Source organism: Lagenorhynchus albirostris, chromosome 9 (genome assembly GCF_949774975.1).
Source record: "Lagenorhynchus albirostris chromosome 9, mLagAlb1.1, whole genome shotgun sequence".
NCBI classification, from domain to species: domain Eukaryota; kingdom Metazoa; phylum Chordata; class Mammalia; order Artiodactyla; family Delphinidae; genus Lagenorhynchus; species Lagenorhynchus albirostris.
This window is the reverse complement of record NC_083103.1, coordinates 11,304,081-11,329,968: the sequence shown is the minus strand read 5'-3', so window position 1 is coordinate 11,329,968 and position 25,888 is coordinate 11,304,081. Positions and strand designations below refer to the sequence as shown.

The window sequence follows — 25,888 nt, the reverse complement described above, 5'->3', positions numbered from 1 at the left end:
CTAGGAACAGGGATGTCATTTGAGGAGCTCACTTAGGGCAAATTTATTTGTCTTTAACTCACCAAACTAACATTCAGATCACCAGACGTGGTAATGTTAAAAAGCACTGTATGCTTCTCATTAAGAATAAAAAAGGAAGATTATCTATTTGTAGATTTGCAAACCCTGAGGGCTTCTTTGTTAGTGAAAAATAAAAAAGAAACAGTTTAAACTGGTGCTTTGAAATATATCTCCCCCTTGCCTTTAAAGAGGAAACCAACAGCCATCGGCTGTATCACAGCACATTTGCATATGTAAACTCAGAGAAGATGGACCATCCTTATTCCTGAGGATAACACCTCATCTCAGCCTCCATCTCATCTGTCCCCTGTTGTATCTAGTTTGATTACCTTATTCATCTTAAGCCTCCAATATCTCCATCTCTGTGACCTTCGTCCTCTCAGCACACAAACATCCAAAAAATACTTCTCAACTCTGATCATCCTTAGAGCTACCCTTCTAACGCAGCTTTAGTTTCCACAATATATCTCAAAAGAGATGTTCATGTCCACTGAGTGAATGAACAAAGAGATGATAAAAAGTCAAATGATATTGCACAAGGTAGCAGAACTAGTAAGCAGTAGAGCTGGACAGAAGCCTACACCTGAAGTCAAGACCCACATCATAAAGCTGTCCCAAGGGCTTCCCTGGTGGTGCAGTGGTTGAGAGTCTGCCTGCCAATGCAGGGGACACGGGTTCGTGTCCCGGTCCGGTAAGATCCCACATGCTGCAGAGCAACGAAGCCGTGTGCCATACCTACTGAGCCTGTGCTCTAGAGCCCACGAGCCACAACTACTAGAGCCCGCGAGCCACAACTACTGAAGCCCGCATCCTCTAGGGCCCACATGCCGCAACTACTGGGCCCGTGAGCTGCAACTGCTGAAGCCCACGTGCCTAGAGCCTGTGCTCTGCAACAGTAGAAGCCACCTCAATGAGAAGCCCACGCACCCCAGCGAGGAGTGGCCCCTGCTTGCCACAACTATAAAGAAAAGCCCATGCACAGCAACGGAGACCTAATACAGCCAAAAAATAAAATAAACAAATAAATAAATTAAATAAAAAATTGTAAAAAAAAAGCTGTCACCATATTTTAACTAAAGTTCAAATACATCAGTCCCAAATGAGCCATAAACCCATGCCTTAGTGTGTTTACTTGAAGGAAATGGGTTTACTACTCGACAAGCAGAAATCATTGCATCTGCATTGGTCAAGATCATGGAGGCCAACATGGATCTCATCTACAAAGATATGTCACCAAGATGTAGCAGGACATCATTCTTCAGCAGATAATGTCTCAGGTTGCTAATGTGAAAAAGGATACGATTATTATGAAGAGGAGCAAATTTCCATCCTTCAAAGCAGAAAATGAGAAAATGAAACTTGAACTATATCAATTAAAACAAGTTATGGATGAAGTAATAAAAATCAGAACAGATACAAAATTAGATTTCAGTGTAGAAAAGAGCAGAATCAAAGAACTGTATTCATTGAACAAAAGAAAGCTGCTGGTAATGAGAACAGAAATAGTGATATTACATCTCAGCAAGATCAGACCCCCACTTAGATAGACACTGAGGTTGCTGGCCTCAAAACCATGCTAAAGTTGTACAAGCTTGATAATATTAAACAGTGAGCAGGGTCTATATTTATGTGGCTAATGGTAAGTCTGGGACTTTATGACCTGTGTTTATAATAAAGTGCCTATTTAAAAAAAAAAAAGATCAAGAAAAAAAAAAAGGATCAAAATTTGCCTGTTGATGAGTTTGGAATTAGATAACAGAGTGAAGCCACCAAGCTTATGACCAGAAAGCATGTGGAATTATATCTTTGCCACTGTATCCTTTTAAGTAATATTATGAACTGAATTGTGTCCCACCAAAGTCCATGTGTTGCTTTGCTGTCTGTCTGAAACGAATGCAACATTGTAAGTCAACTATACTTCAATTGAAAGAAAAAATAATCTATGTGTTGAAACCCTAATTCCCAATGTGTCTGTGTCTGGAGATAGGGCCTTCAAAGAGGTAATTTAGATTAAATGAGGCCATAAGGGTGGGACCCTAATCCAATAGGGCTGTTATTCTTATAAGAAGAGGCGGAGACACCAGGGAGACACATGTACAGAGGAAAGGACATGTGAGGACAACTAAGAGAAGGTGGCCATCAGCGAGACAAGGAACGAGAACTTAGGAGACGCCAAACCTGTCGACACCTGGATCTTGGACTTCCAGCCTCTAGAACTATAAGAAAATAAATTTCTGCTGTTTCAGTCATCCAGTCTGTGGTGTTTTGGTATAGCACCTCTGGCAAAACTAATACAAGTAATAATGATGCCTGAGAATTTCACTTGAATTATGGTTAAGCCATTGACAGGCAGTGAACATCATGGCCTTGGAAGGTTCCTGAACTCTTTTCCCTTGGTTCTTTCTGCTTCCTTAACCTGGGTTCGCTGTTTTCTATCTAGGGGAAGCAGCTAACTGGATGGATTTCCTGTGCCATGGAAATCATTCTGTCTTGAGCATTACTTTGTCAATATGTTGCTGCAAAGGAAGATTATTAGCTCACACTGAAGCTCTTCTCCTAATCTCCCAGCATTTTCAATTCCATCAGCTTTCATCCTTATCCCTAAAAAAGATTTCTAAAATCATCCAAAAACAACTAAAACCTGCCATGGTTTCACAGTCTCCATGGAAATTCTGCAGAGGGAAGCTATACTGACTTCCTTGCATATCTCTTTGACTATTTTGTTAATGCCTTTTATGTATGGTTCTTGGAGGTTTACAAAGCTCTTTCGCACTTATTATCTTGGTTAATCCTCACGGCAAACCCACGTGGGAGGTATTATTACCCACATTGAGCATATTATGAAACTGAAGTTCGGAGAAGATAAATAGCTTAACTAATTTTACATAATTTGTAAGTGGTACAATTGGCCTGTGAACTTGGGTCTGTCTGACACCAAGGCTACAGTTCTTGCCACTATACCCCTAAACAACATAGGTTGCACCACTGGATCACCCTTCCTGCCCTGGTGCCCTCACTCATCTCTTGAAAATTCACCTCATGGGACATATTTCTGAGATGTATTTTACACTGTTGAAGTAAAGCCTAAGAGAAAGTGTCCCAGGCAAGGGATACTAAACAGACATTGGCCTGGTTCTAGTGCTATCACTAAAATTGAGTGATCTTGGCCTATTCATGTAATTGATCATTTTCCCATAGGTAAAATGGAAATAATAATCCCATTGCCCACTCTCTTCCTCCCTAAGTCCCCTCCGCCATTACTACACTAGCTGTAAGCTAGTGTAATGCATTAAGCTTTCTAGAACTGGGAACATTTTAAAATTCTGCAAACAAATGGCTTACGACCCATTCCAAATGTGATCATCAGTGACTCGAAGACCTTTCCAGTGAATTTTTTCTTACATGCTTACCTCCTTATAACTTTCCCCAACAGATGCTCTAAGTTTCCGTATCTGGTGGTACTCATGGCCAGGGGCACGCTGATGCTTCCTACTGCAAGCACCTGTGACTCAGACTAAAGGCTTTCTTTGGTCAGAAGCATGTCCAGCTTGCATAGAGGGAGGCAGAGGTGGGGTGGGGGGGACTAGCTGGCATCCCATGTGGTCTACAATAAACCTCAGAGGTCACGAAGAGTGTTGAGCTCCAACTTCCCCAGCAGCAACCTGTTCATTAACGAACGCTGAATTGGTCCTTTGCTGTCTCATTCCCTTGCCCCCCGCCACCTGTACATCCAGCAACACCCTCCTAAATAGATTATTGCACACGAATTCTAGTCTCAGGGTCCACTTCTAGGAAAGCCCAAACTAAAAGACACTCCAGGATTGAAAGGTAGTGTCCCCAGGCAATTTGCGTAAGGGAATTAACTGAGTGACGGGATCCCCATTACAACCACTCTTCCCCACAGAGTGTGTTGTATGTCACCCTTCTTGTTTCCCCATGTTTCCTTCTTTACTGGAAGCTCTGGAAATTTCACCTTGTCCAACTCACAAGTTCTCTTGTATATCCCATAACTTTCTCCCCTCCTTCTTTCCCTCTCTCAAAATGTTCAGATTATTTTAGGAAAACGTCTCTCTCTCTAAGCTCCCCCACCTTATTTTTGAGCCTCCAATATTTCCTAACTCATATCTGAAAATGCAAGGGCACCAGACAGGGAAAGTCATATTTTCCCAGTGTCATTGGACATAATGAAAACCATCACCCTCAACCTCCAGAGCACTAAAAAGTATCCCTACAATCTCCTCTCAGCATCTCTATAAATGTCTTCTTTGTCTTCCTCAAGCGCTTATAAACCCAATTTTCTTCAAGTACCAACTTTCGGGTAAAGGTAAATATAATTCTCTTATAATTTTCCAATGTTTTTCCTTTTTTGTTTGCAAGTAAGGCATCAAGTTTTTTGAACTATTTTTCACTACAAATACACAGCATTACAGTAACATTAAAGATCTACTCATTTTCTATGCAGGGGCACTAGACAAAGGAGCATATATAACACGATTTTCAACACATTTTTGCATCTCAGAGGATGGCAGCACCCTTCCCTCTTTTTTGCCCCCTTAGTGATATTGATACACATTACTCAACTTTACTAACAAATTGGACAGGAACAAGAAGTTTGTTTTCTAAATATATGAGCTATGCACAGGATGCCTCAGACTTAAAATACAGCATTTCACTGTGCTCTAATGTAAAAAGTACTGGGCAGTGAGCAGATAGTTTTTTGGTCTATTTGTTTTTCATGGTGACATGCAGTGTACATTCTGTACCACTATAGAGTTTACTCGTTCATTTATTCACAATACTTTAAGTTTACAAAAGGAAGAATATGTCTGTTCTGCTTACTCAATTAATTGGTGACACAATTCCAATTCAAATCGGCTGAAGCAAAAAAAGAAAAGTTACAGCTTCCCAGTCTGACGCTAAGATGCTGATATGCTAAGACTGAGTGGCTCAAAAAAAAGAAGACATTGCCTCTCCATTATTTATCTCTACTTTCTTCTGTGTAGGCTTCGTTCTCAGGCTCCCCAGGTGATGCTAAAGATACTACTTCGCAGCAGCAAAGGGCTTTTAATATCCTCCGAGCCAGAATCCTAAACAAATCAGGGGCCTCTTTCCCAATAAGTCCAGGGAAGGTCCTGGGGAGCAATCTGATTGGCTTTGCTAGGGTCACATATCTACCCCTGATCTAATCACCTTGATCCAGAAGAACAAAGAACGTTTACTGGTCAGGCCTGAGCCTTGGAGCTGAGCGTAAAGTCAGCCCCACCTAAGCCCATGGACTGAAACATGGAAGCCGTGCAGTTCCTTGTGGAGAAACTAGACTGAAAAAAAATGATGCTGAGAAATGTACTTCCATTCTGTTTCATATCCCCAGTTAGCCCCATCATATAATGCAACATAGCATATCAAAGTCCAAAGGCAATAAAATCCAAAATCAAATTGTCTCACCAACTCTGAGTTAAAGTTTACAGGAAGAAAAGTCCTGTCTGATTTCTTGATTTGGTCATTCTCAGCTATAGGAGTTGTATCATTTACACCCGTGATCTGAGATATCTCTCACTGGAATTGGGATAGTTTTCCCAGGCAGAAATGTTATTCCTAGAATGCAATGTTTGTTGAGATTTGGTGATACCTAAAATAGGGAGGCAAGATGGATTGCTCTCACCAGGATGCCAGCATGTCTATGCAAGTATCAGAATCCATGGCCTGTCAACCTAAATACAGTTACGAGATGTCTTTTCACAGGAAGTTGATTTAAACACTATGCATTTACCGTAACTGGGGAGGAGGAACCTCCTACGTTAACAGTATTTTACCGAATAGATTGAGACATTGCTGCCTCTGGGCAAAATTATACATTTGTAACAAGCACAACTCAGGCATCAGCACTGATCTGAGAATTCTTTCTTCCCCCTCCAGGGGATCCCAGTAGATTTCCATTTCCCCTTTGATCTCTGGGTTCTCAGCACTTACATGCTGCCCTGATGGAGAGTTTTATCTAATAACACAACCTCCACAATATTTTGAGGGTAAGTAGTCACCTTTTTAGTTTCATATTTTAGTGGCTGCCACCTCTGCCCTTATTAAGGACCTGCTCACACATGAGACACTTGCCCCTAGAGAGAGTTGTCACTCCTTCTTACCTTTATTTCAGCTAGAAGATCTCCCTTCTCAGATTCTCACACTGAAAGTGCTTTTTGATGTTTCTTAATGCCATGCCCCGCCCCACCCCCCAGGGCCTAGGGAAGGTCAGTATCTCTGCCATATGTTGCTTTTAACATCCTGTTCCTGGCTCTCCTCTGCTTTAACATCCTGTAAAGTTCTCAGGCATGTTCCCTCAGGGCACTGGAAAGATCTAGTTTACCTTCCATATTATCTTGAAACTCAGAAGCTCTTTAATATTTTTGTTTTTGAACACAGTCATATAAATTCAAGATTGCCCTCTTTTTACCAGTACCCAGATTTTTCAATATTCACATCTCCTCCACAGAGCCCCTGTGTTTTTAGAAACTTAGTCCTGCCCCTAACTCTGGAAATGATCTAGTCTGGTTTAAGGCAAGCTGCGTAGTACAATTCCCCAGCAAAAATCACTGGTGGGTGTGTGACCTAAGCTAGTACAGTTAGGATGATCTCAGGACTTTTGCTTGCAAAGATAGAGAAAAGTACTCTCTCTCCCTCTGCTGGTCACAAACAGGGAGCCTGTAGCCAGCAGCCATCCTACAAGGTTACGTGCTAGAACTCGTATAGAAAAAGGATGGCCATCTTTATCGAAGTACCACCTTGGAGGACTCTGTACTTATTCCAAAGAATCATTGGCCAAACTGAGGATTTCCTCCTTGAGAACAGAGTCCCCAATCTATGGCACATTATTTTATAAAAATATATAGCCTCACAGGTGGGAAAAACCTGTCTTTTGAGGGTAGGTTTTACATTTTTCTTTAAATTAATTTTTATTGGAGTACGGTTGCTTTACAATGTTGTGTTAGCCTCCACCGCACAACAAAATAAATCAGCCACACACATACAGGTATCCCCTCCCTTTTGGACTTCCCTCCCATTTAGGTTACCACAGTGCATTAGGTAGAGTTCCCTGTGTTTATATTTTAAAAGCTATGACTTACTCAGAACCAAGAGTCAACAGGTATATATCAGTGTGATAATAGTATTTTTTTAAACAGGCGAACTTTAAAATTTTGAGTGGTTTCCTTGTTGCTAAAACCCTGGTTCTGAAGGCAGCATCTCCTTTTGAACAAATATATAACCACTTACTTTCATCATGAAAAGAAAAAGTTTTCACTTCTTAATTTCACCTTAGTAAACTCTGGTTTTTCTTCGAAACTTTTAAATCCATAGATTCTACTGAAATCTCAAAAAGGCTAATCCTTAAAAAAAAAAAAGTCAGCCCCTGAATGTTCTTTCTTAAGGGTTAAAACCCAAGTTTCCTTTGTCAAATTCCCAAAGCAACCATACTAACATCTGCAAATGACATCACAGAGTCACATGCAGTAAAGAGGATGTTTAGAGATCGAACATATATTTTGCTTAGTCTGGTTCTCAGCCAGCCCAACAGGACAAAAACCCAGCTGCTGGCTCACTACCTGGGTGACCTCCCACGTAGTTTGGATGCCTTTGGAGTTCCTATCTTATAGAATTAACTGTTACTACTTCCTTTTAATTTTCAAAAGCCCCTTATCATCCGTTCCAATAAAGGAGACCAAAATGATACAGCTTAGCAAGAATCATTTAATCCATTTCAGTTCTCCAAGAAATTCTGGGCCCGCATTAATAATCTAAAGACACCAACTTCAGCCCTATTTTTAAAAATACCTCCAGTGAAGGAGTTTTCCTCAGTAATTAAAAAAAATTTTTTTTAAATATATTTATTTATTTTTGGCTGCGTTGTTGTCTTCGTTGCTGCGCGGGCTCTCTAGTTGCTGCTAGTGGTGGCAACTCTTTGTTGTGGCGCGCAGGCTTCTCACTGCGGTGGCTTCTCTTGTTGCAGAGCAAGGCTCTAGGCGCGTGGGCTTCAGTAGTTGTGGCTCATGGGCTCGGTAGTTGTGGATCGCGGGCTCTAGAGAGCAGGCTCAGTAGCTGTGGCACACAGGCTTAGTTGCTCCGCAGCATGTGGGATCTTCCCGGACCAGGGCTCGAACCCGTGTCCCCTGCATCGGCAGGCGGACTCTCAACCACTGCGCCACCAGGGAAGCCCTGTACAATTTTACTTATAATATTTTTCAGGGGAAAAAATAATTAAGTGGAGATTTTTTTTAGGTGGGCCTGGGATTTCCTAATTCTAACTGGAAAATGGTGAAATGAGGTTTTATAGCATCTTTCTTCAGAGATGCTCTAAGAACAGCCACCTTGTTTGTCTTTATGAGACAAATATGAATTAAGGAAGATGCATGTTTCATTTTTTCAAACAGCTTTATTGAGATATAATTGATATACAAGAAAATTGGACAAATAGATACAAATTTATGAGTTTGGAGATATGCATACATATGCAAATATGAATTTGGAATTGCCTAGTGGAAATCACTTTTTCCATAGGTAAACAAAGTGATGAAAAACTTTTAAGAAGCTTTGCCATCTTTTAATCAATCATCAAAGTGCAAAAAATAAAATAAAGTGAATGTTATGAGCCCAAATTAAGAGAAAAGTTAGTGACTAGGAGTCCCCCCTTTTAATTTCTTTTGATTTAAACGAAGTGTCCATTGTATGGAAGTAAACAAGAGGTATGATACAAATTTAATTGCACATTGTGCCTAGTATATAACATGGGAAGCAGAAAGTTTATTTACCAAAGTAATATGACATTGAGGCATTAAAACCACAAGCTACTTTATTTATCAATGATGTCAGTATTCAAAGTTGTCCAGTTAAAAATCTACTTTCTCTTGAAAAAGAAATACACTGAAAGGAAATGCAAGGAGCTTAAGAGTGATATCATGATTCCCAACAGCAAGAATAAAGTCTGCAGCAGTGATTGTGAGAAAGTGAGTCACAGGGAAATGTGGGCAGCTTAAAAGACCCAGTTACGAGGGCCAGAAAAGAGAATATCTGAGTAGAGTCATCATAGGGGTGAAAATGGAGAAATGTGAGTAAACCAGTGTGGAATGAATGTGTGCATGTGGAAAATACATCTGCAGAGGCACTAGACAGCAGGTCCCAGATCTAAATTCAAGTACCTGATAAAAAAAAAAAGTAAGACTTTAAATCAAAACTTAATACCACAAGCCTAGTCATGTAACATCTAGACGTTCCCTTATTTGTTCATCATCTTTGCTTTCTCTGTAAGCCTATTGAGCAGAAGGTCAGTAAGTACAAATGTACTCTTTCCTCTCTTGGTTTAAATTTTATAGCAAATCAGAAGAGGGTGTAGGTATAGCTGAGATTACAGTGGGAAGAGCTTATTGAAGCAGGGTTGACAGTAGGTCTTGTCATTCTGCTCTCTGAAGATCCCCTTCGACAGCTGCGTCAGGCAGAAAGCACATACAAAGTGCTCGGGATGGAACTTGTAGCCCATGGCACTGATGCAGCGACCAGCGATGGGCTGCCCACACCCGTGGCAAAGGGTTCCTCGGCGGTGATGGTAGTGGAGTTCACAGAAGGGACGTCCATCCAGTTCAAAGAAGGAGCCAGTAGAAAAACTGCTAAAGCAGTCCTGGGTGGGGTGGTGGAGAGAAGAAAAAGAAAAGGGAGGCAGATGTCAAGCAGTAAAAGCATCAGCAAAACTTCAGCCTTGAAATCCCTGCCAGTTTCCTGCCAGTGCGGGACTTCACTCGGGTTCTTGACAAATAGAGGCTAGAATATTGCCCATCGGCAAGACAGACAAGCAAATGCCCACAATGGAGGCTGTGTTTTGTGTTCCTTTTAAGAAGTCCCCTGTCAAGTTCTCATCCCGAGCTGTGAACCCTCTTACCAGCTGCCTCTCAGAAAGCAGAACCCTGACTTTCCCTAACTCCAAGAGATAAGTGAGTATACAGACCCCACAGACAAAGCACTCTGGGTGCCAGACAGTGTCCATGGCTGAAAGGTAGTTTTCCAGCACTGGGCGGTTGCAGCCACCACACTTGGGTGAGAACATGGCTAAGAAATCCTTCCTGCAATACGGCTTCTTGTCCTTCTCATGAAAGCCTGGAGAGAGAAAAATCAAGGGTTCACTACTGCACTGTGGGAGCTTAAACCAAGTTAGAGACTGAGAAGAGGCCAATAATTTAAACTCTCCCAAACTCAGGGTCTTCATATTCAAAATGGTGCTAATAGATATCTACCCAAAAGGGCTCTTAGAAGAAATATATGAGATAATGCAGGTAAAGTGTTTCCATATTGTGCCTGGTTCATACTAAGCATTTAATAAGCATTAAGGTCTATTCCTCCTCAGTGCCTTTGTACTGAGTATTCCCTCAGCCTGTACAGTTCTGCTCCAGGCCTTGATATGGCTAGCTTCGCCTTGTGTTTCAGAAATCAGCTCAAATATCATCTTATCAGAGAGGCATCTCTTTAGCCTGTATCTACACTTCATCTTTTTTATTGTCTTTATAACATTTTCCATTATATGAAATTTTGTGGTCTGTCGTACATCAATGGAACATTTGCTCTGAAAGAAACTAGATATTGTTGCTCTGGTCACATTATATCCCTAGTGCCTAATATTTAAAAAATAAAGTACTATTAAGTAATAATTTCCAAATCGATGCAAGATCTAAATATAATAATGAAAACCCTACAAATACTTGAATTAAATATGGATAGGTTCCTCTTTAATTGAGGAATGAGAAAATTGTAATAAAAACGGCTCACATTTCAAAAGCAAGTTAGAGACTAATAAATTTAGCTACATTAAAAATACATATGAATGACTTATGCATGATGAAAAGATATCATAAGCAAAGACAAAGACAAAGGACAAACTGAGGAAAATATCTGATAATTATATCTCAGAAAAATATAGCTAATACAAGAGTTCCTAACTGGATTCATGATTTAAAGTATTTTTTTATAAAATTTTTAAAAAATATAAAATAGAAAAAAATCAATCCCTAAAAATTAAATCAAGTTTAAGCAAATTAATTTAACTGTATATCAAATTGATGATATGACTAAAGAAAGGCAATGATTCATTCATGTGGCTTTAAAACACAGTATTTTGACTGTATAGTCACACTGGATCTATCCTAAAGACAAAAAGAGCTACAAAGAAATTTTAAGCTTTTTTCAATAATCTTGTTTTTGCAACATTTATATTGATTTCTTTAAAATAATATGGGTAGATTTATAAGAAAGCAAATAATCAGTTATAGTAATTTGGTAATACCCTTGCTAGGCAAGGTTTTCAGTGTGAAAAAAAGATACAAGCATAATATAAAACAATTTCAGTAAAGGAAAAAACCTGTAATCTTATATTAGAAATATCAATATAGAGATAGTCTCATCCACCAGAGGGCAGACAGCAGAAGCAAGAAGAACTACAATCCTAGAGCCTGTGGAACAAAAACCACGTTCACAGAAAAACAGACAAGATGAAAAGGCAGAGGGCTATGTACCAGATGAAGGAACAGGATAAAACCCCAGAAAAACAACTAAATGAAATGGAGATAGGCAATCTTCCAGAAAAAGAATTCAGAAAATGATAGTGAAGATGATCCAGGACCTCGGAAAAAGAATGGAGGCAAAGATCGAGAAGATGCAAGAAATGTTTAACAAAGATCTAGAAGAATTAAAGAACAAACAAACAGAGATGAACAATATGATAACTGAAATGAAAAATACACTAGAAGGAATCAATAGCAGAATAACTGAGGCAGAAGAACGGATAAGTGACCTGGAAAACAGAATGGTGGAATTCACTGCTGTGGAACAGAAAAAAGAATGAAAAGAAATGAAGACAGCCTAAGAGACCTCTGGGACAACATTAAATGCAACAATATTCGCATTATAGGGGTCCCAGAAGGAGAAGAGAGAAAGGATCCGAGAAAATATTTGAAGAGACTATAGTCGAAAACTTCCCTAATATGGGAAAGGAAATAGCCACCCAAGTCCAGGAAGAACAGCGAGTCCCATATAGGATAAACCCAAGGAGAAACATGCCAAGACACATAGTAATCAAATTGGCAAAAATTAAACACAAAGAAAAATTATTGAAAAGGAAAAGGAAAAAGGGAAAAAAGGACAAATAACATACAAGGGAACTCCCATAAGGTTAACAGCTGACTTCTCAGCAGAAACTCTACAAGCCAGAAGGGAGTGGTATGATATACTTAAAGTGATGAAAGGGAAGAACCTACAACCAAGATTACTCTAGCCGGCAAGGATCTCATTCAGATTCAATGGAGAAATCAAAAGCTTTACAGACAAGTAAAAGCTAAGAGAATTCAGCACCACCAAACCAGCTCTACAACAAATACTAAAGGAACTTCTCTAAGTGGGAAACACAAGAGAAGAAAAGGACATACAAAAACAAAACCCAAACAATTAAGAAAATGGTGATAGGAACATACATATTGATAATTACCTTAAACGTGAATGGATTAAATGCTCCAACCAAAAGATACAGGCTCGCTGAATGGATACAAAAGCAAGACCCATATATATGCTGTCTACAAGAGACCCACTTCAGACCTAGGGACACATACAGACTGAAAGTGACGAGATGGAAAAAGATATTCCATGCAAATGGAAATCAAAAGAAAGATGGCATAGCAATACTCATATCAGATAAAATAGACTTTAAAATGAAGAATGCTAAAAGAGACAAGGACACTACATATTGATCAAGGGATCAATCCAAGTAGAAGACATATCAGTTATAAATATATATGCACCCAACATAGGAGCACCTCAATACATAAGGCAACTGCTAACAGCAATAAAAGAGGAAATTGACAGTTAACACAATAATAGTGGGGGACTTTAACATCTCACTTACACCAATGGACAGACCATCCAGATAGAATAATAAGGAGACAAAAGCTTTAAATGACACAATAGACCAGATAGATTTAATTGATATTTATAGGACATTCCATCCAAAAACAGTAGGTTACACTTTCTTCTCAAGGGCGCACAGAACATTCTCCAAGATAGATCACTTCTTGGGTCACAAATCAAGGCTCAGTAAATTTAAGAAAACTGAAATCATATCAAGCATCTTATCTGACCACAATGCTATGAGATTAGAAATCAATTATAGGGAAAAAAACGTAAAAAACACAAACACATTGAGGCTAAACAATATGTTACTAAATAACCAAGAGATCACTGAAGAAATCAAAGAGGAAATCAAAAAATACCTAGAGACAAATGACAATGAAAACATGACGATCCAAAACCTACGGGATGCAGCAAAAGCAGTTCTAAGAGGGAAGTTTATAGCTATACAAGCCTACCTCAAGAAACAAGAAAAATGTCAAATGAACAATCTAATGTTACATCTAAAGGAACTAGAGAAAGAAGAACAAACAAAACCCAAAGTTAGCAGTAGGAAAGAAATCATAAAGATCAGAGCAGAAATAAATGAAATAGAAACAAAGAAAACAATAGCAAAGATCAATTAAACTAAAAGGTGGTTCTTTGAGAAGATAAACAAAATTGATAAACCATTAGCCAGACTCATCAAGAAAAAGAGGGAGAGGACTCAAATCAATAAAATTAGAAATGAAAAAGGAGAAATTACAACAGACAACGCAGAAATACACCTTAGCATCCTAAGATACTACTAAAAGCAACTCCATGCCAGTAAAGTGTACAACTTGGAAGAAATGGACAAATTCGTAGAAAGGTATAATCTTCCAAGACTGAACCAGGAAGAAATAGAAAATATGAACACACTAATCACAAGTAATGAAACTGACACTGTGATTAAAAATCTTCCAACAAACAAAAGTCCAGGACCAGATGGCTTCACAGGTGAATTCTATCAAACATTTAGAGAAGAGCCATCCTTCTCAAACTCTTCCAAAAAATTGTGGAGGAAGGAACACTCCCAAACTCATTCTGTGAGGCCACCGTCACCCTGATACCAAAACCAGACAAAGATACTACAAAAAAAGAAAATTACAGACCAATATCACTGATGAATATAGATGCAAAAATCCTCAACAAAATACTAGCAAACAGAATCCAACAACACATTAAAAGGATCATACACCATGATCAAGTGGGATTTATCCCAGGGATGCAAGGATTCTTCAATATATGCAAATCAATCAATGTGATACACCGTATTAACAAATTGAAGAATAAAAACCATATGATCATCTCAATAGATGCAGAAAAAGCTTTTGACAGAATTCAACACCCATTTATGATAAAAACTCTCCAGAAAGTGGGCATAGAGTGAACCTGCTTCAACATAATAAAGGCCATATACAACAAACCCATAGCAAACATCATTCTCAATGGTGAAAAACTGAAAGCATTTCCACTAAGACTGGGCACAAGACAAGGATGTCCATTCTAGCCACTCTTAATTCAACATAGTTTTGGAAGTCCTAGCCACGGCAATCAGAGAAGAAAAAGCAATAAGAGGAATACAAATTGGAAAAGAAGAAGTAAAACTGTCACTGCTTGCCGATGACATAATATAATACATAGACAATCCTAAAGATGCCACCAGAAAACTACTAGAACTAATCAATGAATTTGGTAAGGTTGCAGGATACAAAATTAATGCACAGAAATCTCTGGCATTCCTATACACCAGCAACAAAAAATCAGAATGAGAAATTAAGGAAACACTCCCATTTACCACTGCAACAAAAAGAATAAAATACCTAGGAATAAACCTGCCTAAGGAGGTGAAAGACTTGTACTCAGAAAACTATAAAACACTGATGAAAGAAATCAAAGATGACATAAATAGATGGAGAAATACATCATGCGCTTGGATTGGAAGAATTAAGATTGTGAAAATGGCTATACTACCCAAAGCAATCTACAGATTCAATGCAATCCCTATCAAACTACCAATGGCATTCTTCACAGAATTAGAACAAAAAATTTTACAGTTTGTATGGAAACACAAAAGACCCCAAATAGCCAAAGCAATCTTGAGAAAGAAAAACGGAGTTGGAGGAATCAGCCTCCCCAACTTCAAACTATACCACAAAGCTACAGTAAACAAGACAGAATGGTACTGGCACAAAAACAGAAATATAGATCAATGGAACAGGATAGAATGCCCAGTGATAAACCCACGCACGTATGGGCACCTAAATTATGACAAAGGAGGCAAGAACATAAAATGGAGAAAAGACAGACTCTTCAATAGGTGGTGCTGGGAAAACTGGACAGCTACATGTAAAAGAATGAACGTAGAACACTACCTAGCACCATACACAAAAGTAAACTCCAAATGGATTGAAGACTTAAATGTAAGACCAGACACTATAAAACTCTTAGAGGAAAACATAGGAAAAACACTCTTTGACATAAACCACAGCAAGATCTTTTATGACCCACCTCCTAGAGTAACGGAAATAAAACCAAAAATAAACAAATGGGACTTAACTAAACTTAAAAACTTTTGCACAGCAAAGGAAACCATAAACAAGACAAAAGGACAACCGTCAGAATGGGAGAAAATATTTGCAAATGAAACAACAGACAAAGGATTAATCTCTAAAATATACAAACACCTCATGAAGCTCAATATCAAAAAAAACAAACAATGCAGTTAAAAAGTGGGTGGAAGATCTAAATAGACATTTCACCAAGGAAGACATACATATGGACAAGAGGCACATGAAAAGATGCTCAACATCACTAATTAAAACTACAATGAGATATCACCTCTCACCATTCAGAATAGCCATTATCAAAAAATCTAGAAACAATAAGTGCTGGAAAGGGTGTGGTAAAAAGGGAACCCTCTTGCACTGTTGATGGGAATGTAAATTGATACAACCACTGTGGAAAACAGTATGGAGGTTCCTTAAAAAACTAAAAATAGAAATACCATATGACCCAGCAATCCCACTACTGGGCATATACCCTGAGAAGATCATAATTCAAAAAGACACATGTACCACAATGTTTACTGCAGCTCTATTTACAATAGCCAGGCCATGGAACTGACCTAAATGCCCATCAACAGATGAATGGATAAAGAAGACATGGCACATATACACAATGGAATATTACTCAGCCATGAAAAGAAACGAAATTGAGTTATTTGTAGTGAGGTGGATGGACCTAGAGTCTGTCATACAGAGTGAAGTAAGTCAGAAAGGGAAAAACAAATACTGTATGCTAACACATATATATGGAATCTAAAAAAAAAATGGTACTGATGAACCTAGTTGCAGGGCAGAAATAAAGAGGTAGACATAGATAATGGACTTGAGGACATGGGGTGGGAGGGCGAAGCTGGGGTGATGTGAGAGTAGCATCGACATATATACACTACCTCATTTAAAATAGTTGGTTGCTGGGAAGCAGCAGCATAGAACAGGGAGATCAGTTCAGTGCTTTGCAATGACCTAGAGGGGTGGGATAGGGCGGATGGGAGGGAGGCTCAAGAGGGAGGGGACATGGGGACATGTGTATGCATATGGCTGATTTGCTTTGTTGTGCAACAGACACTAACAGTATTGTGAAGCAATTATACTCCAATAAAGATTAAGAAAAAAAAAGATTTCTTTTAAATATATAAATATCTCAATCCTGGAAATTAATCCGTACAAATAATTCAAGAGAAGAAGATTCTACGTTTAAAGATAGTCATTACAGGACTTCCCTAGTGGTGTAGTAGTTAAGAATCCACCTGCCAATGCAGGGGACATGGGTTTGAGCCCTGGTCCAGGAAGATCCCACATGCCGTGGAGCAACTAAGCCCGTGCGCCACAACTACTGAGCCTGCGCTCTAGAGCCCGTGAGCCACAGCTACTGAGCTGTGTGCTACATCTACTGAAGCCCATGTGCCTAGAGCCCATGCTTTGCAACAAGAGAAGCCACCGCAACGAGAAGCCAAGCGCACCACAACAGTAGAGTTGTGGTAGCCACAAGAGTAGCCCCTGCTCGCCACAAGTAGAGAAAGCCCGTGTGCAGCAACGAAGAACCAACGCAGCCACAAATAAATAAATTAATTAATTAATTTAAAAAAATAGATAGTCATTACAACACTACTAAGACACCAGAAGTAATCTAACTATACTATTACAAGCACATTTATTGCAGTTGTTTTCAGTATTTGGAACTATAATGCTTCAATGAACATCTTCAGGCATATAATCCATTATAATTTGTTTACATAAAGAAAGCCCTAAGGGAATAACTGATATTATTTAAGTTATTATTATAAAATTATGAAACAACATGGAGAAATGCTTAAGTTAAAAAAAAAGGAATTTCAGATACACTATAACTTTTGTATTCATAAATATTAATAAATGTAGAAAAATATTGGTAGGGCAAATTTTTTGTTGCATTAGGTTAAGAAGGTAATAGATTATAAATGAAATTTTATGCAAAGTCTTCTTATTGTCTTTACATTAAGAAAAAGGAAAATATAATAAACTAATGCATCCTCAAGCACTTATTCAAGTGATATATTCCCTCTGCTTCAAAAATCACTTCCCAAGATACCCAGATGGTTTGGTTCTTCACTTAACTCAGGAGTCTGCTTAAGAGAACAACTGATCAGATCACCCTATTTCAAACAGAACCCTGTCACTCTCCCCACAACCTCTCCTGACACATAGAGCAAGTTAGTTAATTAGTTAGTTGGCTAGTTTGATTATTGTCTGTCTTTCTCACTAGCATACATGCACCATGAAGGCAGGAACTTTGTTTTTTGTTATTGTCTCCCTAGTACCTAGAATAGTAACTGACACACACGTAGTAGCTGCTCAATAAATATTTAACGAATGAGCAGACATGTGAACAATATTACAATAGCAAAATTGAGACCATCAGCTTCAGAAGAGGGTTGCCCCACTTCAAGATTAACTAGAACATGTATAAACAGGTGAACTTTTCTGGAAGAAACTCTCTTTAGCATTTACAAGGAGAGTCTACCTAAAATGAAGAGGACTATTAGCAATCCCATTTGTGCAGGGAAGTACTTTGTACTAGTTCCAACTGAGGGCTCTCCCTACAGTATTAAATCAAAATTAGATTCTTCACAGCATTCCTCCCATTTTACAAGTGAGAAAAAGGAAGCTCAAAGAAATTACGTATAACCAATGTCAGTGGAAGAGCTGAAATTCAAATCTAGGCCTAACTTCAAAGCCTAACTTGGAATGTCACACCCCTAGCTTAAATGCATTCCGACCTTGACCTCTCTGTGGGAACTGAGAGTATTAGCTGAGCCTAAATATCATAACCCAATAACTTTGTAAATATGAGAGCTCTCTAACTGTGCCCCACCAAAATAGCGTGTAAGCAAAACATGCACTGTGGATTCGAAAGCAGCCCATCCAAGAAACATTATTTCTAGAAATACGCTTTGACGGTAGCAGCCAGACCCCAAACAGGCAATAGGCGTAGCCAGGGTTGGGGCCCAAATCATGTAGCTGCAGTGGTCTGTCATCTGCGGTCACTTCTTGATATGCCTTACCTTGTTCAACTACGCTTTCTTTGAAAAGCAGACAATTTAATAGACTTCTGAGGTCTCTATATCTAAGAATGTAAACTAATAATCTTATAAGCTGTCCTGTATTCTTTTCTACCCCTGACACACAGAAGAGCTCACTTCGCTTTTTCACTTTATTGAAGAATGTCTAGAGTCTGATCAAATACAAAACTGAAAGCAGGCATGGGGGCTCCCTGGTGGCACAGTGGATAAGAATCTGCCTGCCAGGGCAGGGGACGCAGGTTCAATCCCTGGTCCAGGAAGATCCCACATGCCACAGAGCAACTAAGCCCCTGTGCCACAACTATGGAGCCTGCACTCTAGAGCCCATGAGCCACAACTACGGAGCCCGTGTGCCACAACTACTGAAGCCCGCATGCCTAGAGCCCGTGTTCCGCAGCAAGAGTAGCCCCCGCTCACCGCAACTAGAGAAAGCCCGCGCGCAGTAACGAAGACCCAACGCAGCCATACATACATACATACATAAGTAAATAGATAAATAAACTGAAAGCAGGCAGTCCTGCTATTTAAGAAAAACAAACCAACACCCACACCATCTTTCTTGCTTTTGTGTGGCACACAAACTATAACGTGCATCTATCACCTGGAGAGTCTGTCAATATGCTGACTGCTGGGCCCCATCCCACCCAGAGTTTCTGATTCAGTAGGTTTGGGACGGGGCTCGAAAATTTGTATTCTTGACAAGTCCCCAGGGTGACGCTGATGCTTCATAAAGCAAATGGCGTAAAACTGTGCTTGCCTATAAGTAGGCGTTACTTGAGAAAATTATAAGACATTCCGACTGACCTAGGAATGACTCTCACCTAGGCATTTACAGGGTATCTGGTCTCAAGAATGAGACAGCAGAGAAGTAACAGCCTCCGTTTCAACTCAGGTGAGTCTCAGGCGACTAATCAAAAGCAATCAGCCAAACTTGCTGTGATACCCCTGCATTTAGTAATCCAATAAATTGAGGAAGTTTCAGCACTAACTTTCCTGGAGGCTCTCTCTGGGGCCAATTACCTCTGGAGGACGGATGAGAAACACTAACAATTAAAAGTGCCTCAGAGAGAAGAAGGGTGTTTATACTCTGGTGAGGCTCTTAGCCACAGGGGAAATTAGGGAGCACCTGCATGGCCTGGATAATGAACAATGAAAAGGAAAGACATCGGCACTGAGGGTGCTAAGGCCCGATGTGCTTAGAAACCTGAACCTTAAAGAGGAATTCTCTGAACTGAAACAAAAATGCAGACGAATTGAATTTCCCAGGAGGCTCAGTAGTTCAGCTGTCATTACAGAAACTTTGTGTGTGACTATGTGACTTGGGGCAAGGCAGGATGCCTTGGACTAATTAATGGACTAACCATATGGCAGGAGACCCATTTACAGAAAACAAAGGATGAAAACAAAAATACAACCCAAGAGGAGCTTCTGATTAGTAAATGGCCTTTTTTGTCACTTGTCTCAATAAGTATGTTTTAAGTGTGGCTTCATATTGTCATGTAAAGTCATAAATGACCAAATCAGCCTTGTCTGGTTAGAAGGGGTCCCAGTCAAAAACAGTAAGAACTAGCTACCTTCATGGTACTTTCTGATCATCTATGAACAGGGTATTCTTCTTTTGTATCTAACTTACGTCTCTTCTTGAAATATGTCTGCATCCTGTTATTCTGCTCTCAGGCAACTTCCACATCATAATCATCCGTGAGCAGTGTTCACTTGCTGACTGTTCTACTCAACAAACCCTCAGACTTCTAAGGCTACCAGTGCAATATAAACTGACCATGACTTAGATTAAATCTCAATGAAAAATGCTGCTTAACCAAAGTGCAATCTAAAAATGAAAGACCTAATGATTTGTGAAAAGCACTGAACAAGCTTCAGTGAGCAAGCACATTACTACAAAGCACTCTGACAATGGATTTTACCAGTGCTACTCTATCCAGGTCTGTCTTCAAATAAAGTATACCGTGTCGGTGCCAAGAAAGTAAAGAGACAACAGCAGCAGAAGAGGGACTGAGTCTCTGTCAAGGGGCAGTTATGATGGTGCAGAACAAAACATGGAACTTGCTGAAATGAGACCTGAATTTAAATTCTAATTCTTTGATTTTCGAGTTGCATGACTTTAAAAAAATCACTTTACCTCCCTGATGCTCAGTGTTTCCATCTATAACTTGGTAAAATGTGGGATAAAATTATTCTCTCAAAGTTGTGGTGGGGATTAAATGAATAATAGTTAGGAATATACAAAATAACCTGCCTGATATTTAGGACCCGACCTCCAGGAGAATGGCACAACACACAGGTTTATCTTCACGCCTTCTTGAAACATCACCACAATAGTTAAAGAATTATTTAAAACAGAAAGGCTCATAGGAAAAAAGAGAAAAGGAAAGGACATGCCACAGATGAGATATCAATAAAATTCTCCAAAATTTAAAGTAGGTATTAGAGTGGCATGTAGCTTGGCAGAAAGAAAAAACAAGCTGAAACCTAAATCTCTGAAGAGGGGAGGTGCCAGTAAAGCTCAAGCCATCCTGAGCTCCAAAACGTCAAAGGCGCTCAGGAACTGAATGCATAAAATAGTCTTCAAGGCTGAAAACAGGATTGGTTGAAGTCTGAAGAGCTGTCAGAAAATCAGATCTCTCATCTTACCACAAGATGCAGTGATTATTTCTATAAATTTCAAACCAGAGGGTCTCATTGATCAGGGATACTGGACATCATAAGAAAAGAAGTCAAGCTTTCTACTAAAAATTGAGAATTAAATAAAAGTTGGCATGCCGAATGGTGAAAACCCCATCCCCCAATCTCTCTCACTAACTTTTGTAATGTCAGCAAAGGAGAATATCTCTTTGGTGAAATCTATTCAAGATGAAAGACCTAAAATATTACTAGCCAGGGGTCCCGCAGCACAATGGCCAGAGCACCCTACCTGAGTGCCATACAGTTGAGTCCACCAGCCAACACGCTCCGCCTCACCCACAGAGCTGCCAGTTAGCATTTTAGTGTCCCTCTCATTCTTAAATAAAAAATGGGCAACCAGAGGTCAGCAGCATTTGCCAAAGACCACTGTAACAAGACTCCTCACTCACACCTAGGATGCAAAACAGGTAAACAGAAGGGGAAGTTGAGAGAGGGATTTCCTTGGAGAAAACTGTGCTATGAGTGCTCCACCACCACCACCGAGAAGCATGCGGTATGGTTCCGGCTACCCTCAAGTCAAGAGAGGGAACTCCGTGGGATCACTCAGAGAGCTGGGTATGTGTCCCCTGCCATTAGCGGGGTACAGCTGACGGTACTTGGTTCAGCCCAGGTGAGCATCTGGCTGAAGGGGCCTATGGCCACTGAATAGAGTGACGCGCCTGAAATTAACTGCCGTCCCCACTGACTGCAAGAGAAATATGCAAGTTTCCCATGGTCCATATGTGAAACTATGAGTGAAAGAGTTCATCTGGAACCATCATAATCATTTCTAAGTGATCACCTCGAGGGAACAATGAAAATCCTGCAGAAAAGAGTCTCTGTGGAATGGATCCTCAAAGATCCATGTACTAAGGGGAGATCGGCCAGCCAAGACATGTAAAGGGCCACCAAGAATTTGTAATTGGATCCGGACTGAATCCACAAAAACATCCAAGTAAAAAGAGAAAGTCAGAGTTAAGTATCTGCCAGGCCTGGAGAGCACAAAGCAAATTAGACAAGTTAGAACTTTCCTGCCCTCCAGTCTCACCTCTTCCACCCCTGTTTCAACCCTGGAGGGGTCAGCTATCAAGATTAGCAATGGGTATGAGAGTGGAAGCAAGAAAGGACCAATGAAAGGCCACAACCCCCTTCCCTGGCCTCCTGCAGCTTAAAGGCCCCACCAGGGGAGAGAGTAGCTGTCACTTTAAAGTTGGAAAGCTCTAGCTCTCACACAGACTGAATTACCTAAGGACTTAGATTTGTGTTTTGTGTCTTAAATTGATTTTCTATTTAGAAGAGTTTATTAAGAACAATTAAAAAAGACATGGGACTGCCCAAATCTTTATTTAGAAGAAAACTTTTCCCAGTGAGTTAATTCTAAAAGGACAGAAACAGAAAAAATAAAGAAGCTTTCTGATTCCATGCATGAATCATATTTGTTCAAAAGAAACATGAAAAGAAGTCAGAAAAAAATCAAGAAAATTCAGAAAACAGAAGGAAAAAAAGCTTGCAAAAGGGGAAAAACAGGTCACATAGAAAGGATCAGGAACAAGAACAAAATTTTAAGAAAAAACTTCTCAACCATGGAAGCTGGAAGACAGTGAAGCAATGTCTTCAGAATGATGAAGGGCAATAGTTTCCACCTAGAATTCTATGTCAGGGCAACTTAAGGTAGACAAAATATTCTCAGATATTCAAGTTATTTCAAAACTTTTACCTCCTATTCATTCTTTCTCAGAAGCTACTGGAGGTGTGCTCCACCAAAATAAAGGCAATAACATGTATTGAAAGATAGAGGGAAATAGTAAAAATAATTCCCAAGATAGCGGCCCAGAATAACGGCTTCTCAACAGGCCTGAGGAGAAACCGTTTTAGGCAGGAGCAGAAGGGTCAAAGCCTCCTGGACAGATGTCTCCAAGAAGAGACATCTTCATGGAACTGACATATTACCAGATGTGGCTGGCCCATTTGAGAAGGGTTTCACAGCTCTGTCAGATAAATTAGTGATAAGTACAATGAAAATTAAGCTAATGAAAAAGGGGTCCAAATATTAACTTCAGGAAAAGAACAAGTGTAAATGAAAAGGACACCATGATAATGATAATCATCATCGTTACCAGCCTCCATGTGCCAGGCATTGTTGTAAACGCTATACTGATACTGTCTCTTAAAATTTTCATAATGACCCTAGAAGGTAAGCATTATTATTATTATTATTAGGCCCATTTTACTCATGAGGAAAGTGAGGTACAAAGAGGTTAAACGACTTGAACAACATCACATAGCTGATAAATACCACAGCCCAGATTTGAACCAGACAGTCTAACCCCAAAATCCATGCTCTACTATATCAGTTTGTTACGTGGCTCAGCTGTGAGCAATATTTATGTGACTGTCAACATATACACACTGAATACTGATCTGACCTATAATTATGACCTAATTTTAACTGAGAGAATGGGGGAGGAATTATGTTGGGGGTAGGTGGGGTAGTAATAAAATTTCTAAATCCTCATCTCTCCTGGTAGAAAGTTAATACATAATGGTTAAAACTAGGGGGAAAAAAATCAGTATATAGTAATATATTATTTAAAACATACAAATAAATAATAGAAGAAGCTAAAAAATTTACAGAGGAGAACTGGATTTGGCAGTGGAAAAAGGAAAAGCAAGGGACTGTTCTTTTTAATATTACTCTTGAAGTAAGATTTGCATTTTTAAACTATGCATTTGTATTTCTTTGATTTAAAAAGTCAATTTAAACAAAATTCATCAATGTTGGAAAAAGGTAGGGAGGGATGGCATTTGGTACTGAAATGGGCACTTGGATGGTAGAGGCAAGAACCAGGACCGACAAAGCAGATCAGGGAAAAGCTCTGCTGGTCTTCTTGTAACCACCCTGGGTCATACCTTCTTCACCAAACACCTCTCCACAGTGAGCGCAGAAGAAGTGCTCTGGGTGCCAGGTTTGGTTCATGGCCGTCAGCACTTTCTGGAAAAGAAACACACCGGACAGATTAAAATGCTACGGAGCTGTAAAACATGACCCCAGCTCTAAGTGAGGAGTAAAGGATACATGAAAGCAGGGGGAAGGGCGATTTACTTACATCCAGGATGGGAGCAGCACAGTAAGCACAGCGTGGAGAAAAAAGGTGGTGGTAGTCCTTGGGGCAGTAGGCCAAGCCATTCCGCTCAAAGAAGGGACTGGAGCCAATCTCCTTTTTGCAGTGAGCGCAGACGAAGTGCTCCGGATGCCATGCTTGCCCTAGAGCATGGATCACCTGGAGAACAAAACAAAGCCTGGCAAGCGGGGGCCCAGTTGGGGGCTCTAGGGTCCACAGGGGGCACGACTCTGGAGGGCGCTCTTCCAACAGTATTCCATGTAAACGACTCCCCCTGGAGTTACACAACACTGAGGCCTAGACCTAGGTTCTACCCATGTGGTCTCTTGTCCGTACTTTATGGATAGTAAAACAGTGCCCAACTTTCCTGAGTGATCACACTGAGAAAAGCCTATAAACGATCATTTCCACTATACTGCCCCAGAGGATGGGAGAAACAAAATGGAGCATAGTAGGGATGGACAAGAGATAACTAACTATATCTTGGCATGGAAGGGATCCCTGGAAGAGGAGAAGGCCAATGACAGTTTTTATTCCTCTGATCTGAACACCTCATCTCACACCCCACGCAAAATCAGGTCTCAAAGCCCTTTATAATGGTTTTGGTGAAGGATGATGCCCGAGCAGGAGTTTGTGGCCATGATACGGAGCCGAGTGCAGCTAAAAATCGAAATCAATTGATTTACACCCAGAATGTCTGAACAGAGGGAGCAGTGAGAAAGTTCCTCTGGGTGAAGGCAGTACAAGAAAATGGTTAAGAGCTCAAACTCGGGAGCCAGACTCTCCTGGGTTTGGATCTTACCTCTACCTCTACTAGACCTTGGACATGTCAGTTAATGACCCTGAGTCCTCGGGTTCCTCATCTTTATAAAGGGCTTGTGACCCCTGAAGGGCTAATGTGACCATTAAATAAAGGAATACTTGTAAAGTGCTTTGTTCAGTGCCCGGAGCACTGTAAGGGATCAGTAACTATTACTAAACTGTCTTAGAACATAAGGAGAAAGAGCAATCCTTAGTGGGATGGAGACAGACATACACACTGACATAGACGGCTGTAGGATCAACGTCATGGCCTATCCCACCTTTCCAGCAATCGGTTTCCAGCAGGAAACACAATGGCCCTTGGGCACTGTCGCAATTCCAAGGTCCTGCAGTTCCTGCTCCAAGCCCCCCAGCATTGAGTCCAGGGAGGCCTTGTGATCCTGCTTGTCTGGTAACTGTTTCTTGCTTGTATCTGCTTTCACTGTAACCTGTATCACGAAGAGAACCATAAAGAGAATCATCCTCACTGGCATCTTCTGCATGATCCCTTAGTCTTTCGCTAACCTTCCTCCAAGGCACTGGGAGAATCTAACATTGTAACACCAATAAAAATGCTTTCATTTCCTTTTCATTCTAAGTTCCTCAGGGCAAATGAAATCTGACTAATCTTCCTCTGTTTGCAAATCTT

General features: G+C 40.0%; 1 protein-coding gene and 1 pseudogene across 4 annotated transcripts in view; one reads left to right on the top strand and one right to left on the bottom strand.

Annotated features, from left to right (window-relative positions):
• The first annotated feature begins 1,173 nt into the window (after positions 1 to 1,173).
• LOC132526159 (mitochondrial calcium uniporter regulator 1-like) lies at positions 1,174 to 1,732 on the top strand (annotated as a pseudogene).
• A 6,753-nt stretch (positions 1,733 to 8,485) lies between these two features.
• The window catches only part of LPXN (leupaxin), a 43,912-nt gene continuing 26,509 nt past the window's right edge, over positions 8,486 to 25,888 (bottom strand). For all 4 annotated transcript variants that reach the window (XM_060159093.1, XM_060159095.1, XM_060159094.1 and 1 more), the window contains 5 exons: positions 25,521 to 25,688; positions 24,424 to 24,597; positions 24,227 to 24,308; positions 10,046 to 10,194; positions 8,486 to 9,721 (listed from right to left, as the gene is read on the bottom strand). In XM_060159093.1, the coding sequence (XP_060015076.1) occupies positions 9,452 to 9,721; positions 10,046 to 10,194; positions 24,227 to 24,308; positions 24,424 to 24,597; positions 25,521 to 25,688 (843 nt within the window). In that variant the 3' untranslated portion in view covers positions 8,486 to 9,451. The remainder of the gene's footprint in view (positions 9,722 to 10,045; positions 10,195 to 24,226; positions 24,309 to 24,423; positions 24,598 to 25,520; positions 25,689 to 25,888) is intronic.